Source organism: Erpetoichthys calabaricus, chromosome 5 (genome assembly GCF_900747795.2).
Source record: "Erpetoichthys calabaricus chromosome 5, fErpCal1.3, whole genome shotgun sequence".
Lineage (NCBI taxonomy): Eukaryota > Metazoa > Chordata > Cladistia > Polypteriformes > Polypteridae > Erpetoichthys > Erpetoichthys calabaricus.
This window is the reverse complement of record NC_041398.2, coordinates 61,926,594-61,943,062: the sequence shown is the minus strand read 5'-3', so window position 1 is coordinate 61,943,062 and position 16,469 is coordinate 61,926,594. Positions and strand designations below refer to the sequence as shown.

At 38.1% G+C, this 16,469-nt stretch overlaps 1 protein-coding gene across 3 annotated transcripts in view; it reads right to left on the bottom strand.

Annotated features, from left to right (window-relative positions):
- Positions 1-16,469, bottom strand: part of reep1 (receptor accessory protein 1) — a 119,651-nt gene that overhangs the window by 19,175 nt on the left and 84,007 nt on the right. For all 3 annotated transcript variants that reach the window (XM_028801572.2, XM_051928048.1, XM_028801573.2), the window contains exon 6: positions 13,725-13,884. In XM_028801572.2, coding sequence (XP_028657405.1) covers positions 13,725-13,884 — 160 coding nt within the window. The remainder of the gene's footprint in view (positions 1-13,724; positions 13,885-16,469) is intronic.

Below are 16,469 nucleotides of genomic sequence, written 5' to 3'. Positions count from 1 at the left end.
AGATAGATAGATAGATAGATAGATAGATAGATAGATAGATAGATAGATAGATAGATAGATAGATAGAATATGGGTATGTGTACCCTGCAATAGTCAAGAACATCATCCAGTTTTGGGTAATGCCTTGCTTTAGCTCACGTGACTCTGAATTTGGTAATGCAGGATCAACAATGGATGGATAAACAAATAGGGCTAACTTTGTTTTAATTTATTAGTTCTGACAGTTTTATATATATATAGTTAGTGCTGGTTGAAGTGGCTCCCCACTTACTATGTAAAGTGCTTTGAGTAGTGAGAACAGCACTATATAAATTCAAAGAATTATTATTATTAGTAATAATAATTACATATATATGTAACTAGCCATCCCCGTATTAGTCAAACAGGACAGTGAGGAGGGCCCCACCCAGCTCTCTACTTCTGATGTCACTCTTCCCCATCCCATCGGCCCACAACCTCTGTCTCGGATTAGTGTGAATATATCACTCCTGCAAGCGAACTATGATTCTTAGCACAATGAGAGAAGTCGCAAAATCAACCGGAATGTTCAAACAAATTATAAAAAAAAAAATCTAAATCCGTGAAGTAGTTCTCTCGTTTGCTAACTAAGCGGAGTTAAGTTTACGCCCCGAGGCAGACGCGTGAGTGAGGAGGGCCCCGCCCCCCTCTCTGCAGCCCGATGAGTCTGTCTCGGATTCGCGCTAATAAATCGGTACCTCAAGCGAACTATGATACTTAGCGTGAAGAGAAAGTCGCAAAATCAATGGAATGTTCAAGCAAATTATAGAAAAAAACCCAATCTAAATCCGTTAAGTAGTTCTCTTGTGAAAAGCGGACAGACATACAAATGGGTCTAAAAAACTAAGAAATTTCGCGCTTGGACCATGAAATTTTTAAAACCATTTTTAAGCGAACACCTATGGGCCAAGGGTAACCTACATTCCAAATTTCAAGTCCCAAGTCCTCATGGTTTGGGAGATTTCATGATGAGTGAGTCAGTGGTATTTGGCTTTTATATATATAGATTAATTTGAAAAATTAATTATATATCTGTACATCAGTATATGCATTTTGCTTGCATTATCATCCTTTATATACACACTGATATTTACCTCAGTTATTTATACTTCTTACCTTCAAACTTTAGCTACTTAATTCTGACCAGGTGAAAAAACAATAACGTTTGGACTGTATTATTTCCACTGATACTTTGACTGCTTTTGTACAGGACTTTTTTTTAGTGTTCCTTATGAAAATGGGCTATAAACTCTTAATTTTTTTCATGACTTGCAAAAGGAGTAAACTGACAGCTTCCCCACACTAAAAGCACAACTTTCATTAACACATCTAACATTTACTCCAGTACCTCCAAGTATCATTGAAGATAATAAATATATCTTTGTAACACTTTTGCTCAGTGAGTTTCAAATGCTGGCCTAAGGAATCCTTTGGCTGATGGTTTTTGATCTTCAATTAATAAATAATTGTCTAGTTCCTACTTTCTGTTAAGCTGTTGTCACATTACATCACTTTTAGAAGTTGGGCATGTAAGACTTGCTAACCACAGTTGTTGATCTCTTCGCTGGACCATTTCAGTTTAAACAAATGAAAACTGCTGGCCATGTCAAATTTACCAACCTAACTGCTGACCTTCCAGCACAGCTGAGCTCGCTCCTTTTTGTGACAGCCATTTACTTGTTGCCTGACAAAGCTAACGCCGGTGCTATAAGAAGAGTTAACAGGTATGGTGAGTTCAACCACAAAATCAGCACTTTTTTTTCTTTCTTTTTTCTGTTCTGTCATAGTATGCAAAATATAAGACTTCAGACAGGCAAGTTTCTCCTTGGTTTTTGAGGTCCAAAACATGTGCTTCTTATTCCTCTTCTGTGCATTATATGCATAGTACTTCTGGATAAGTGCTCCTTTTTAAAAAAAGAATAGATTTGTTTTTTTTCCTGAAGTTGTTTAACATTCTGCATGAAACAGTGGTTAGTACTGCTGTATTATATCCTCATGTGACTGCAGGTACATTTTTCTTTTTCATGAATTAGTAACTTCTTTAGCAAGTGTACTTGTCTCTTGATGCAGCAAGCATATTTTAACTTTAGTCTCACTGTAGATTAACCTAGTATCAAACCAACTTTGATCTGAACTGGCACTGTAATGCTTGATTTCGTTTCAGTTGTGCTTTTCTGATAGCTTAAACACAATACTGTATACATATTCACCCCACGATATCTCAGTTTAAGCCTAGCTAAAATCTCACTAATCCTCATTCACAGATTCATACAGGTGGGTTGGAGTCTAGATGTCTAGCATGACTACGTCCCCCTGAGCATGTAACCAATTACTGTAGCAGCACAATGACTTAAAAAGTACTGAAACACTTAGTTTGCATATATACAGGAAAATACCTTGAGACTCACTGGTCAGCACTTTATCATTTATCAAGACCAAACATCACACCAACACTAGTTCAAGTTGGGGAGAAAACATTTTAAGTGTGTGAGTGGCTATGACCTGGTTATAGTCTAACTGAACATTAAATTCTCATGTTGAAAAGGAAAAGGAGACTGAAAAAATAAAACCATCAAAAGTATAAAAAAATGGCCTTGGCAGTGTATCTAAAACGTTTTCAATTATGTTGATCTGTTAATCCACAGTGGGTTACAAACAACTGGATATGCAATCAGTTTTATGCAGCCATCAATCTATTTCCTGCATCTGCTTACCCATTTCAGAATAGCTTGGGCCAGAGCCAATACAAGATGTATTGTGATCAAGACAAGATCTGACCCTGGAGAGATACAGGCATCAGTTCTTCATAGGACATACTTATGTGCTGTCCCACATTTACTCAGACCAAAGTTAATGTCACAAATAACTTCTTACTCAGGGTACTCAGAGGAAAAACCTCTTAAAAGCAATGCCCAATCCAGGCTGAGATCTGATCCGAAGAATCTGGACCTGTTATCATTGTGTTACTGTACTGCACTATTACATTTCATACTGCCTTAATTTAGCTTAAGTAAATGTACTCAGAAACTTATGCTCACATGCAATAAGAGGATGGAAAAGAAAATCTGATATTATTCAGAAATGTAAAAGTATATATATTCTTTACAAATAAATACCCAGAAATAAATTTGCTTTTGTTTCACGTTTAAGCAAATGCTAGAATATATGGCAAAAAAAGCAATGTTGACTTCACTATTCAAAACTTGAGAAGGGCACTGCTTGTAGTTGTATTTTTATTGTATACCTATCATTGATTATTTCTCAAGCCACATGGTTTCCATTCAAGAATGCTTGCAACTTCCTAGTTTTATTAAACTTGATTTCTGTTGTGCTCAATAACATGCTAATCACACCCATGTTGGATGGTTATTTTAAAAAGTAGCAATCAACAAACAGATGTAATTAGGTAGCTAGAGTAATTAGAAAATGAAATGCAATTAAAGGATCATACCCCCAAAAAGCTACTAAATTTAAGAACCTCCATCAGTTCACACCTAACAAACTTCTTTGGTCATTTCTGGGCAACTTGATCATTTAATTTGCTCCAAAATTAGTGGCAAAATGCATTGTCATGATTAGTAAACCATCTCCACTATACACAGAGTTAGTTCAACAACCACATCAATTTTCTTCATACTTACAACACACAGTGGTTGCATCCACAATTCCATAAACCATAGAAAGGAGGAGAAGAAGAGCAAAGGGAAAATAAATTCCACAACCATTGACGATCCTTCTGAACTGAACACATTCTAAGACAGAGAGGTTGGGAGCATGCACTGTCTTAAGACTTATTTAATTAATTTTACAGCATGATTTGAAGTTTTCCAGTCCACTATATTACTGTGACAACATTTCCAGTAGCATTAAAATTTTAAACCAATTTTTTTTTTATTTCTGACAAATTAGTAATTTATGTCTTCTCTCTTGCCTACTTTAGATAGCAGATAAAATTATTAAAGCTTGAAGATGCTGTCATGCTTTGCCAAAGACTGGAGGGTTAGAACACTAGACATTGCTTTTCAAAAATACAGTGGTATGCACAGTATTACTCCATTAGAAACAATGTAAGAGTAGAATAAATAAGACATTTTGTCATTTGACACTGTCATTTGTACAGGGTAGTATATTGCTTTTTTTATAAGCACTGTAAAGTGTTTTTGGTAGAATTCAGTTTTTATTTATGATTAAATTATTCTTATTATTTTATTAAAAATATTAGACAAATACTAGTAGAAGTTGATGGTTGGTTTACTCTAAATAATTAAAATTTATATCTACTATATAATAAAATACTAAGGTCTGTGTATGTGTCCAGTCCCTCATAGTAACCTGATTGATCAGTTTGGCTTTAAGGAATAGGAGAAAGTCTCTTTCAAAGATGGGAAGTATAAAGGCAGATACGAAGCGAGAAAGACACCTCGAAAATAATGATGAAGTCTGAGAAGCAGGCTTTGCAAGAATATATTCAAGAAAGGGACTGCCAGTCAAGAGAGGTTCAGACACACACAGATACTATATAGAGGAAAGGTGCTGAAGATACACATACGGCAAGAGTTAGAAAATATTTTGTAATTATTCTATTATACACCCAGGTACATAATGCATGTACATCATTTCCCATCTGCTCCTGCTCCTGTATCCGCAGAATACATTTAAGTCAACATAGTACACACAGTATATACATAAACTGTATATGAACCTTACTACATTGCTTCAGTTATTTTGCGGATATAACTATAAGGGCAGAAACACATGGGAAATGACAGCAGCAAGATGATCCTGAAAAGAAAAGAAAACCATATCTTGGAGTTTATTATGATGAACAATGACTTACAGGAAAAACAAAAAGGTCAGCTGCATCTGGTGATAACACTTTTTACTTCTAGAGACAATATAATGCCTGCTATTTCCTCCTAAAGGCAGTGCCTGAATACTCTACAATAGTGTTCTGCCTTTTGATTTCCTGAGGTGGCCAGGCAATGTCACCTCAACAAAACAGACTTGCAAAGGTCAGCAGGCAGGAACATGTCTACTTTACATCATCCTTTCTACCCACTGTGTTTACAACAGTCATAACAGTGACAAATTGCTGCCATAACAGCAGGGGTTAATCATTCTAGTAACATTTGCCAGGAGAGTTTGCTGGCTCATTGAGGCCTGTTCCATTATTCACCACAGGCAGCTATAGTGTATCTCTTTCAGACTGTGTGAGTGTGGAATATTTTCAATGCTAAGTTACAATCTACAAAATAGATGAACAACCCCAAAATAGAAACTGTCCCTGTTAGATGATTTGAGATGTTGTGACCCCGGTGAAAAGGAATACAATTATTGTTATACAGAAACAGCCAAAAGTATTGGTGCCCTTTTACTGTTTAAAAAAGGATCACTACCTTTAGTAAGATAGGTTGAAACTGACCAAAGTAATTGGCATCCACCATTCTTTATTTTATATTTCATACAGTGGATACTTATTTTTTTATTTAGAACTTAACATATTATTTAAAAATTAAAACAAATGAAAATACCAAGGACAAAAGTATTGGGACCCCTTAGGAGTTAAAAAATTTAGTTTAACTGTAGTGTTATCTCAGGCAAACTAATTACTTCAAACAGCATCATATCTGTCTTTAATCTTATAATCAGTCTCTCCACCTATTTGAATGGAGTGAAGTCCTCACTCAACTGTGTTGTGACGTTATGTGCATCATACTGAACATGGACGAGAAAAGGAAAAGCATAGAGTTGTCTGAGGAGGAAAGGACAAAAGGTAATAGTCAAGCTTGGTCAAGATAAAGGTTGTAACACTATCCACAAAGAGCTTCACATTCTTTTGACATGGGTGCTTATATAATCAAGAGGTTTAAGGTTCTTGGGACAATAGCCAACCTCCCTGGATGTGGCTACAAGAGGATCCCAGATTGAACAGAAAGTAGTTTGAAAGGTATAGATAGGTAAGGAAAACATCAACACAAATTCAGCCTGACCTCCAAGATCAAGGTATAACTGTTTCAAATCATGCTGCATGAAATTGACCTCAGTGGCAGAAGACAGACACAAAAAAGCCCAACTGGAGTTTGCTAAAAGTACACACTCACAAGCCACAGTGCTTCTGGGAGAATATCCTTTGGAATGACGAAACAAAATTATTTTTGTTATGTCACACCAGGTCTATGTTTATCGAAGAGAAAAGTACCATTTTCCTGTGAAACACTGAGGAAGTTCATTTATGTTATGAGGTTGCTGTTCTGCCTCTGGCACCAAGTGCCTTGAATCTGTCCAGGGCATATATTAATCTAAAGATTATCAAGGCATTCTGGAGTAAGACATACCAGTCAGTGATTGAAAGTTCTGTCTGGGTTGTAAATCATGGGTCCACCAGCTGGATAATGACCCAAAACACATATTTTTGAGCACCAAAGATTGGTGCAAAGAAAGCATTGAAATGACATGATGTGGCCCGCTAGGAGTCTTAATAGAAATCCTATTGAACAACTGTGGAAAGAATAAAAAAAAAAATCACAGTTAAGAGAACTGGAGCAGTTTGCTTAAGACGTTTGGGCCAAACTGCCAGTTGAGAGTGTAGAAATCTTATTCAGAGCTACAGAAAGCACTTGATTGCAGTTACTGCCTCAAAAGAATGTGCTGCAAAATGTTATTTTAAGGGTTCCAATAACTCTGTTCATGACATTTTCATTGTTTCATTTTTCAGAATAGTATGTTACGTCTCAAATCAAGAGAAAATTGTCTGCTCAATGGAATAAAGAATGGCGGATGATTAAAAAAAAAAAAACTTTGGCATTTTCAACTTATTTAACAGAAAATTGTAATTCTGTTTTGAATAGGTGGGAAAGTAGTAAAACTTTTGGCCCAGTCTGTATTTGTCACACTCACAAAGGTACAGGACTGAAAATTTAGACGGCCCAAGAAAAGTCCAAAAAAGCCACCAGGCCATTTTAATATAAAGTTAGTTTAGCCAATGGAACATTCTAAGTCTAGTATTACCGGAAATGAAATTCAAATTAACTGGAGACAGCATGGACAGAATTAGGTTTGTTTAATATTACAAAGAGACTTTTTCCTAAAAGAAAACTATGTTATTCATGGCATAATATCTCTAAAGATTAACCAGAAGCCTAGTGTAGCATGGCTTCATGAATGAAACAAGTGTCTTTTGACCTTGGCAACTGCTTAAACATCATGGGAACTGGGAAGTTACAAGTTAACATTGTTAAATTAATGTATTTTTGGAAACTTTGTCTGTGAAGATACTAAGATATACTAAAACAGATAAGCCTATATCTTCCATTCATCAATTTTCTTAACCTGCCGTCTCTGTTACATTGTTTAAAGGTGCAGGATTGTATCCCAGAATAATGGCAAAAAAAACTCCTAGATACTATAGGGTGACAGTTCATCGCAGGAATCACTCAAGTATATACACCCACATTCAGCCACAAAGGGTCAATTTAGAAATACTTATTACCCTAACTTGGATGTTTTTGAGATGTGGTAGAAAATCAGAGTATACAGAGAAACCTACCTGAATGTACTGTAGAATGACCATTTTAACTTCACATATACAATGAGTGAGCATGGCAATAAACCCTTGTCTCTGGAGTTTTGAAGCAGTAGCACCAACAAGTAGATATTATGCTATCCTGAACTTGTTATTATTAATTACAAAATAACAAAGAGTGTACAATTCATTTTATTTATATAGAACCATTACCATTAACCATGTTAGAAGCAAGCCACAGAAATTCAAATTGAACAACTGGGCATATACAACATTGGTAAGAAATAATATCCACAGAAAACATTAAATTAAGATAAATACAGGAAACAGTAAGCATTGCATCAGAATAAGAGACCACAGACCAGAAAAAATAAAAATATACAAAACTAGCCAACCCGCGGCGTAGCATACGCCACATAATTATGTATTGATGAGTGAACACTTCCTGAACGACACAGTTGTCCAAATGGCGTGGGTTTGAGGATACGACTGTGAGTGAATGAAAAGATAGACCTCTGGAGAGAGAAACATACAATTGTCCGTGACTGAAAGCGGGATCATCTGTGACGAAGAAGGCCACGCTGGTGAAAGTTACTTCGTCGGTAGGGATAAGTGTCAGTACTTGTAGATTAAGGTGTAGCGAGTCTTCGTTGTTGACGCTTAATATAGCTTGCGTACTGAGATATTCCGAAGTCACAGTTGAGAAACACTTTTTTAATGTCTTTTAAGCACAGGGAAAAAAATGAACATGTGAAACATCCGTAATGTAATAAGCCACCAAGAAAATGCTACCTACGACCCAATCACTGTAAACAGAAGTGAAAACAAAATCGAGCCCGGTGCATTCTTTAACTGCCTTGTGGCGCAGTGGTAGTGCTGCTGCTTTGCAGTAAGGAGACTGTGGAAGATTGTGGGTTTGGTTCCCGGTTCCTCCCTTTGTGGATAGCGCTTTGAATACTGAGAACAGTGCTATATCAATGTAATGAAGTATTATTATTCTTATGCGTCCAGCCCTCTCTCTCTCGCGCGCGCGCCTGTATGTGTGTGTGTGTGTGTGTCGCTCTCTCTCTCTCTCTCTCTCTCTCTCTCTCTACCTCGCTCGCTCGCTGCAAGTGTTCCTGCAGGCTTCCGGAAGGACATCGTCGTCTACAAGGGGTGGGTTTAAGGGTACAACAGTAAGTGAATGAAAAGATGGAACTCTGGAGAGAGCAACATACAATTATTGTCCGTGACTGAAAACTTGTTTTGGCAGATACAGGCATATCGTTTTGAAAGTTTGGCCCTGTACCTTATTAATTGTCATCGCAAAGGCCAATCTAACAGGAAATTGTCTTCGTGTAAAAGTAAAAGGCAAATTATCCGCGACAAACAAACTGTTTTACACGCTGCATACCAACCCGCGGCGTAGCATACGGCGCATAATCACGCCGCTTTTTTAATGTTTTTTAAGCAGAGGGACAAAATTGAACATTTACAAAATCCGTAATTTAATAAACCACCAAGAAAAGTAGTATTGCAACAATGCACGCTACGAACCAACATACAATCATCGTTCAGCATGCACTGCCTGCTCATGTGCTATATACAGTATATATATATGTATATATCATGTGCTTCTATATATAATCCACCAAGTCACCCGACCATGGTAGTAGCGGGGGTGGGGTGGGGTGCGTACACAGGGCAGGGACGTAATCAGAGTGAGCGTATGACCCGCACTTACTGGGTATTCCTCATTCGTGGGGAACAATTGCAAGCCCCGGTCCCCATTACGAATGGGGTTCAACAGCTTACTCACACCTGTCGGCACCAGGTAGACACACGTTGATCCATTCAGTGTAGCACGCGTGCAGTACCGGACATCCATGGGCATCACATACCTGTTAATGCTCAATCTCACGTGGCTAAAAGCCACTTGTCCCTCTAAGAAGTTGGACGCCTACCGCTTGGCGATCGCATAACTATTAAGCAGTAGGGAGTCTCATTTGTTTTCGGAATTAACCAGACTAATCGCTCCATCAACTAAGTACGACCATGCAACACCACGTACAGAATCAAGAAAGAGCTATCAATCTGTCAATCCTCTCCGTGTCCGTGCAGGGTGAGGTTTCCCGTGTTGAGTCAAATTAAGCAAGATTTGTGTGTGGTGAGTTGTGTCCGGGCACATGAGCAGGCACTGTGAATGCCTTGAGAGCGTGGGTGGACGCGTGCAGGGGAATAATGAGTATCTATATATCTTCTTAGATATAGACAGCGTCTGAAAATTGTGATGGTTTTACACTCCAGTACATTGCGGTGAACATTGGTAACAGTCAGGCGGGCAGGCGTATTAGAGTTGGTGCTCTTAGAGTTGCTGGGCGTGTCTCTCTATCAGTTCGAGTTGTTGGGCGGTGCTCTGTTGTTTGTATTCCACGGTCGGACGACTTGGTGGATTATATATGGAAATGCAGCCGAAACTGAAAAGAATAATGAAAAGTCAACGTGGCTCAGTGGTGCATGTGTACTGTAGCAGAAACGAAAGCGAGTTGGTGAGTTGTTGAGTCCGGGCACATGAGCAGGCACTGTGAATGCCTTGAGAGCGTGGGTAGACGCGTGCTCGAGTTGGTGGGCTGGGCTTTGTGAGTTGACTTACATGGCTATTTTTTGCGTATCCCATGGTTGTCTTCCGGCAGTGTGAATGCCTCGAGAGACAGGGCGTCCTTGTTTGGTGAGTTGTTGCAGTTTGTGAGTTAAATGCTGCGATGGTTTCACACGTTTGGTGAGTTGTTGCAGTGTGCGAGTTAAAAGCTGCGATGGTTTTACACGCTGGTAACAGGCAGGTGGGCGGGCGGGCGGGCAGGCGTTCTCGTCCCATGGTCTTAGAGTTGGTGGGCGTGGCTCTGTGAGTTGTCGGCGTATCCCACCGTCTTAGCGTTGGCGGACTAAGAGTGGTTTATTTATCGTGCGTATCCTATGTTTTACACGCTGCATACAGTGATTCACATCCGTGATAAACATGCTTCTTCTTAGATGGTCCTGCCGCGTCCACCCTCATTCTCGAAGCATACACACTGCCTGGTCATGCACCCGCTCGCAAGAGCAACTCACAGAGACCCGCCCACCAACTCTAAGACCATGGCGTGTAAAACAGTTTGCGATGGTGGACGCGGTCGTGCGTCGTAACCGAAAAGAATAATGAAAAGTCAACGTGGCTCAGAGGTGCATGTGGACTGTAGCAGAGACAAATGCGAATGATGCCGTGTTTTGTTCGTTGTTGCGTCTGAGTTGGTGGGCGTGGCTCTGCGAGTTTTCGTCGTATCCAATGGTCTTAGAGTTGGTGGGCGTGGCTCCGTCCTGCATGCTGTCATGGGTGTCTTGCTTGCGCTGGTGGCAGCTTAGTGAATTATATATATAGATGCTACAAGAAAACCCTGAACAAACAATATAATTTCTTCTATATCGACCACTAATACCACTAAGTATGTATATTACTAGCACTAAAAAAATCATTTTTATAAAACAGAAAAGTGCCATTTGAACTGGGTAAAAAAGAGCCATTTTTCTCCAATTATTTAATTAATTATTGAATTAAATGAACCACAGTTATAAATTCATTAGTTGTAAAAAAAAATACATTAAATTTATAACATAAACCTAAGTGTAAAGAGCACATGGTGATGTTTATGATGTTAGTAATACCCATAATATGCTTTATTGTGTATACAGTAATGCAAAAATTAGTTTATATGGGAATATCATTGTCATGATAAATCTTAATTACCAAAACAAACTGGAAAAAAGCAACAGTGTATTGCAATAACTGGGACTCACAGAAATACGAAACTCTTGTTTTTTTTTTAACTCAGGATGTTTCATATTGACTTGATATTTTGTAATAATTAAGATAAAATGATTATTATAACAAGCATACACATAATGCTTATAAACACATAAGTGAACCGTTAAAAAGAAATGTAGAAAAGCCTAAATGAAATATGAAAACAATATTACTAATAATGAAAAAGTTAACTGCAAAATGTTCTTTTAGTTGTAAAATTGGTGTCATTCATAAAACCATGAGAGCAATCTCCTTCCACAATGCAAATGCATGTATCCACCTATTCTATCACTGCAAACTACCTTTATATTTGGAGAAATACATTTCGCAAAATAGAAACGCCTGATGAAACTTCACCCATATTTCATTTGATTATATTCAAATGAAAGATGTGGTAAAATAAAAAATAAGTATGACAAAATATATTGTAAATTTGAGTTACACTGAACATGGCTCCCTGGTAAAAGTAAATGTGTCTATGAACCTTATTGTCTGCATATCCAGTATGTGAGTACTCCAATCTCTAATAAGTGGGACATCAAAGACTTTATTCTCATTTGAGCCCTACAGTGAAGAAGAGCACTTGTTAAACTTGAAAATGTGAAAAGTGAAGACAATGCCCTCAAAGTATGATCTATGTGTTATGCAAATGTTCTACTGTAAGCAGAATAAGGGCAATGCTATAAAGCAATTTTATAATAAATGTTCAAAATTATTGTTATGAATAAGTAGTACAATACAAATGTTGCTTACAAGTGAGCGGTGACAGCAGTACAATAAGGTTTTTAAGGTGTTCTACCTCACCGCCTTTTATTGAATTAAGGAGGTTTGTACTTAAGCACATGATATTGCGCTAATTGGAAAAAATTCTATACTAGTGTCAATTTAGGTTTATGAGATTTTGACAAATCACAACAGCTTGGTCCCCTCATTTTTCCAACATCACCAGGACTGAAAGTGTTAAGTCACTTTTCCACTGCCTTTCAGAGTTTGCTAACAATGAGATGGATAGTTTATGTTAAACACCAATAATAAATCACAGAAAAACAGAAAGGCACTTCAGAAATTTTAGCTGGAACAGTGAGGCTGATACAAACAAAGTTTGGAAAGACACATTCCAGTCCACAGCCAAGTGAACGACTGTAGTTTATATTCAGTCTGTATATGGGAGAAGACACTACTGTAGGATTAACAGTACATTGTGAGAATCAGCTTTAAAAAAATCAGAGGCACAGAGCCTGTGTTGATTTAGCGAATGCTGCAGACATAACCCCTTGGTGTAGTTGAAAGACTGATCCTTAACAGTGCCCCAGTAAGCAGTGAATCAGAAATCAAAATGTGTCAAGGGCTGAAACAGAAGGAAGGCAGTGTGGATTGAAATGTTGTAAAAGAAAAAGAGAGAAGGAAGGAGGCTGGGAGTGTAGTAAATGCATTTTACAAAAAGTTGAAGCATAGGATCTGTGTTGATATAGTGTATGCCCCAATTGTTAACCACTGGTAGGGTTCACAGGCTATTGAATGACAATTTCCCATTGAGTTCTGAGTTAGAAGTTAAATTGGGACAAGGGTTGAAAAGACAGGGATGTTAGGTTGACAAGAATACTGTAAGAAAAGTGTTAGAGATCAGTTTGGTACTAGAGCCACTGTGTCTGAGGTAAGTAACCACATCTTTCACCTTTGCATGGCCACATTTAAATTTACCAATTGCTTGCCCAAATTCCTGCCTTCAATTAGACTTCACTTAGCACTCTAGTTGCAACACTACTTGGTGCCTGACCGATACTTGGCTTTTCAATCAGAAGAAATACCTGAGCTCCTGCTAGTTATTCCCAAGAAAAGCAGCATCACATAACATTACAAATTGCATGTAACCTTATAATATTATTTGCCAACAAGCACATAAAAACTTACATGTAATTCAGATACATTTGTGTAAGTCAGGAGAACTTCAATTATCTTTTATTTCTTTAATTATTTTCTGTGTTTAAAAAATGTAATGCTTAGGCATTTGTGACTGTATTAAAGAGTCTACAAGCTGCAATACTTTTATTAACAGACTTGCATATACATAATGGCAGAGGCCTTTTGGAAGACATGATAGAAAACTACGAGGTAGTGTCTAATGGTAATTTAAAGTACTGTAAACATAGTATCATATCCTCCCTTTACTTAATTGTAAAATAATTTGTATAACATGAATGGCTAACATTCTGAGTTTAATAGGCATAAGAACCACAAAGGTAAGAGATATATTTTCCACTAACTCCACTCACAAATTAAACTTACTCTCCTTCCTCAATTATCCTTTAAAAACTGTCTACATGCAGTAATAATTAGCAAATATTTACTGTACCACCAGCCACCTACCTGCAGTGGCTTCTGAGTTGCTCCTTAATGTGATTCTGGATCTAGGTTGTGCAGTTGGTGTCCGTGAAGGAACTGGACCTTGAACAGTCCCATCTCTCTGAATAGCTGATAAATCTTGCATGCTGAAGCTCCGTAGCCTCTCAGATAGTGCACCCTGACCCTAAATGTGATAAAAAAATTCAAAGAATTTAGGTGTGCTGATTATTGTGGAACAGCTTGTTCATTTTTTGACAGATAACCAAGAGGAAATTCTAAATTCATTGACTGGCAAGAAAAACAAGACACTTTAGACAGCATGCAGAACCTTCTAATTTAAGGCATACTTTTGGGAGGAGTTACTTTTTTGTTAATTCAGATTTTAAAAATTTTAGAGATAGGATGAGAAGAGCAGACATCTGGGAGAGGCTCAGAGTAGACCCACTGACCCTCTGCATTGAAAGGAACCAATTGAGGTGGGTTGGGCATCTTATACAGATGTATCCTGGATGCCTCTATGTGGAGGTTTTAGAGGAGACCCCAGGTTAGCTGAGAGGACTGTATCTCCTAGATGGCCTGGGAACACCTTGGGATCCCACAGTATGAGTTGGTAAGTGTGGCTGGGAAAAGTATGGGCCTCACTGGCAAGTCTGTTGCCCGCACAACCTGGTTTTGGATAAGCAGTGGAAGATGAATGAAAGGATGAATGAATTAAAATTTGAAATGTTTTAAATTTTTGTTAGAAAGAATACACACACTGCTTGCTTATTTTGTGATTATAAAAAGAGATAAAACACTGTGGTTAAGCTAATGTATGTGCTTTCTAATTAAATTTTGGTTTTCTACATATCAGAATTTAAAAAAATCTTAGTAATGAATGGCAAAAATTTGGTCACGGAGTCTACTGCAAAAAAGTATAACCAAGACCTGGCAAAATAAAACAGGTTATTCCTTCACTTTACACACTTTGTTGTTGTAGATTTAAATTTAAATGGATAAATTTGCAATTTCAATCCATCAATCTACACTCAATAATCCATAATTACAATGTAAACACTCTTTTATTTGAGTATTCAGATCCTTTGCAGTGACACTCCAAATTGAAATCAGGTGCATCCTGTTTGCTTTAACTTGATATGTGTGCAGAACATGAATGGAGTCACCTCTAGCAAACTGAATTGATTGGACATCATATAGAAAGGCACACGCCTTTGCATAAAAGTTCCCACAATTAACACTGCATTTCAGCTAGTGATGGGAAAATGAAGCCTCGTGAAGCTTTGAGGCTTTCTTTCTATTTGTGCTGAAAAAGATTTGAAGCTTTGAAGCCTCAGCCCCAGTATGAAGAGTGACATCAGGTGGTTAACTGAGGTCAAGGCAAGCTCTCAAGAGCGCCAGTGAAGCAACACTCACTGTTTTCAGTCTCATGTCACAAGTAAAAGGTCAGAAAAGTCTGTGTTCATTTTATTCTGCTAAGGTCCTTGTCCATTTACACTATTTAACTTTTGAATGCCGTTTTCTGTTGTTAGTCACCATCTGTCACCAAATCTCTCTCTCCCCTCACAACCCAACATTGTTGAATGAGAATGATGCATTTTATATAGGCTACCTGTTAATTTAGCGCCAAAGCTGTCAAACTGATGAAACACTGTCAAACCAATAAAGCGCACTGCGAAGCACTGATGACGTTTGAAGCTTCAAACGTCATGGGTCACATGACAGCGGTATTTTGACACAAGCTCCGACTCAGTGATTCGAGTCACTACACTTCAGATTGTCATAAGCTTCAATGTTTCGGTATCATTTTCCCATCTCTAATTTTAGCACAAAAATTAACCCATAAAATCCAAAGAACTCTCTTTGATCAAACTGTGGTGAGTTACAGATGAGGGCAAGGGTATAAAGCCATCTCTAAAGCTTTGAGTGTTCTCAGGAGCACAGTTGTCCATCTGGTCAAACTGATTAACCAGACAAGAAGGCCCTTGGTCGGGGAGGTGACTAAGAACTCAATAGTTACACTAATAGAGTTACTGAAGTCTGCTGCTGAGATGACAGAACGTTTGGAAGGACAACTATCTCAGCAGCACTCCATCAATCAGGTGTTTATGGTAGTGGTGCAAACTCTATTTGGAGTTGTTCCATTCCTCTGGTAAAGCATGCTGGTGGTAGCATCATCCTATGGGGGTGCTCCTCAGAGGCGCGAACATGGAGACTGGTCAAAATTAAAGGAAGGATGAATGCAGCCAAATACAGAGAGGTCCTAAAAGAAAACATGCTCCAGGGGACACACAGCCTCTGACTTTGGTGATGGTTCACCTTTCAGTACAACAATGACCAAACACATACAGTTGTGCTTGAAAGTTTGTGAACCCTTTAGAATTTTCTATATTTCTGCATAAATATGACCTAATACATCATCAGATTTTCACTCAAGTCCTAAAAGTAGATAAAAAGAAACCAGTTAAACAAATGAGACAAAAATATTATACTTGGTCATTTATTTATTAAGGAAAATTATCGAATATTACATATTTGTGAGTGGCAAAAGTATATGAACCTTTGCTTTCAGTATTTGGTGTGCCCCCCCCCCCCCATTGCAGCAATAACTGCAACTAAACGTTTCCGGTAACTGTTGATCAGTCCTGCACACCGGCTTGGAGGAATTTTAGCCCATTCCTCCGTACAGAACAGCTTCAACTCTGGGATGTTGGTGGGTTTCTGCACATTAACTGCTTGCTTTAGGTCTTTCCACAACATTTCGATTGGATT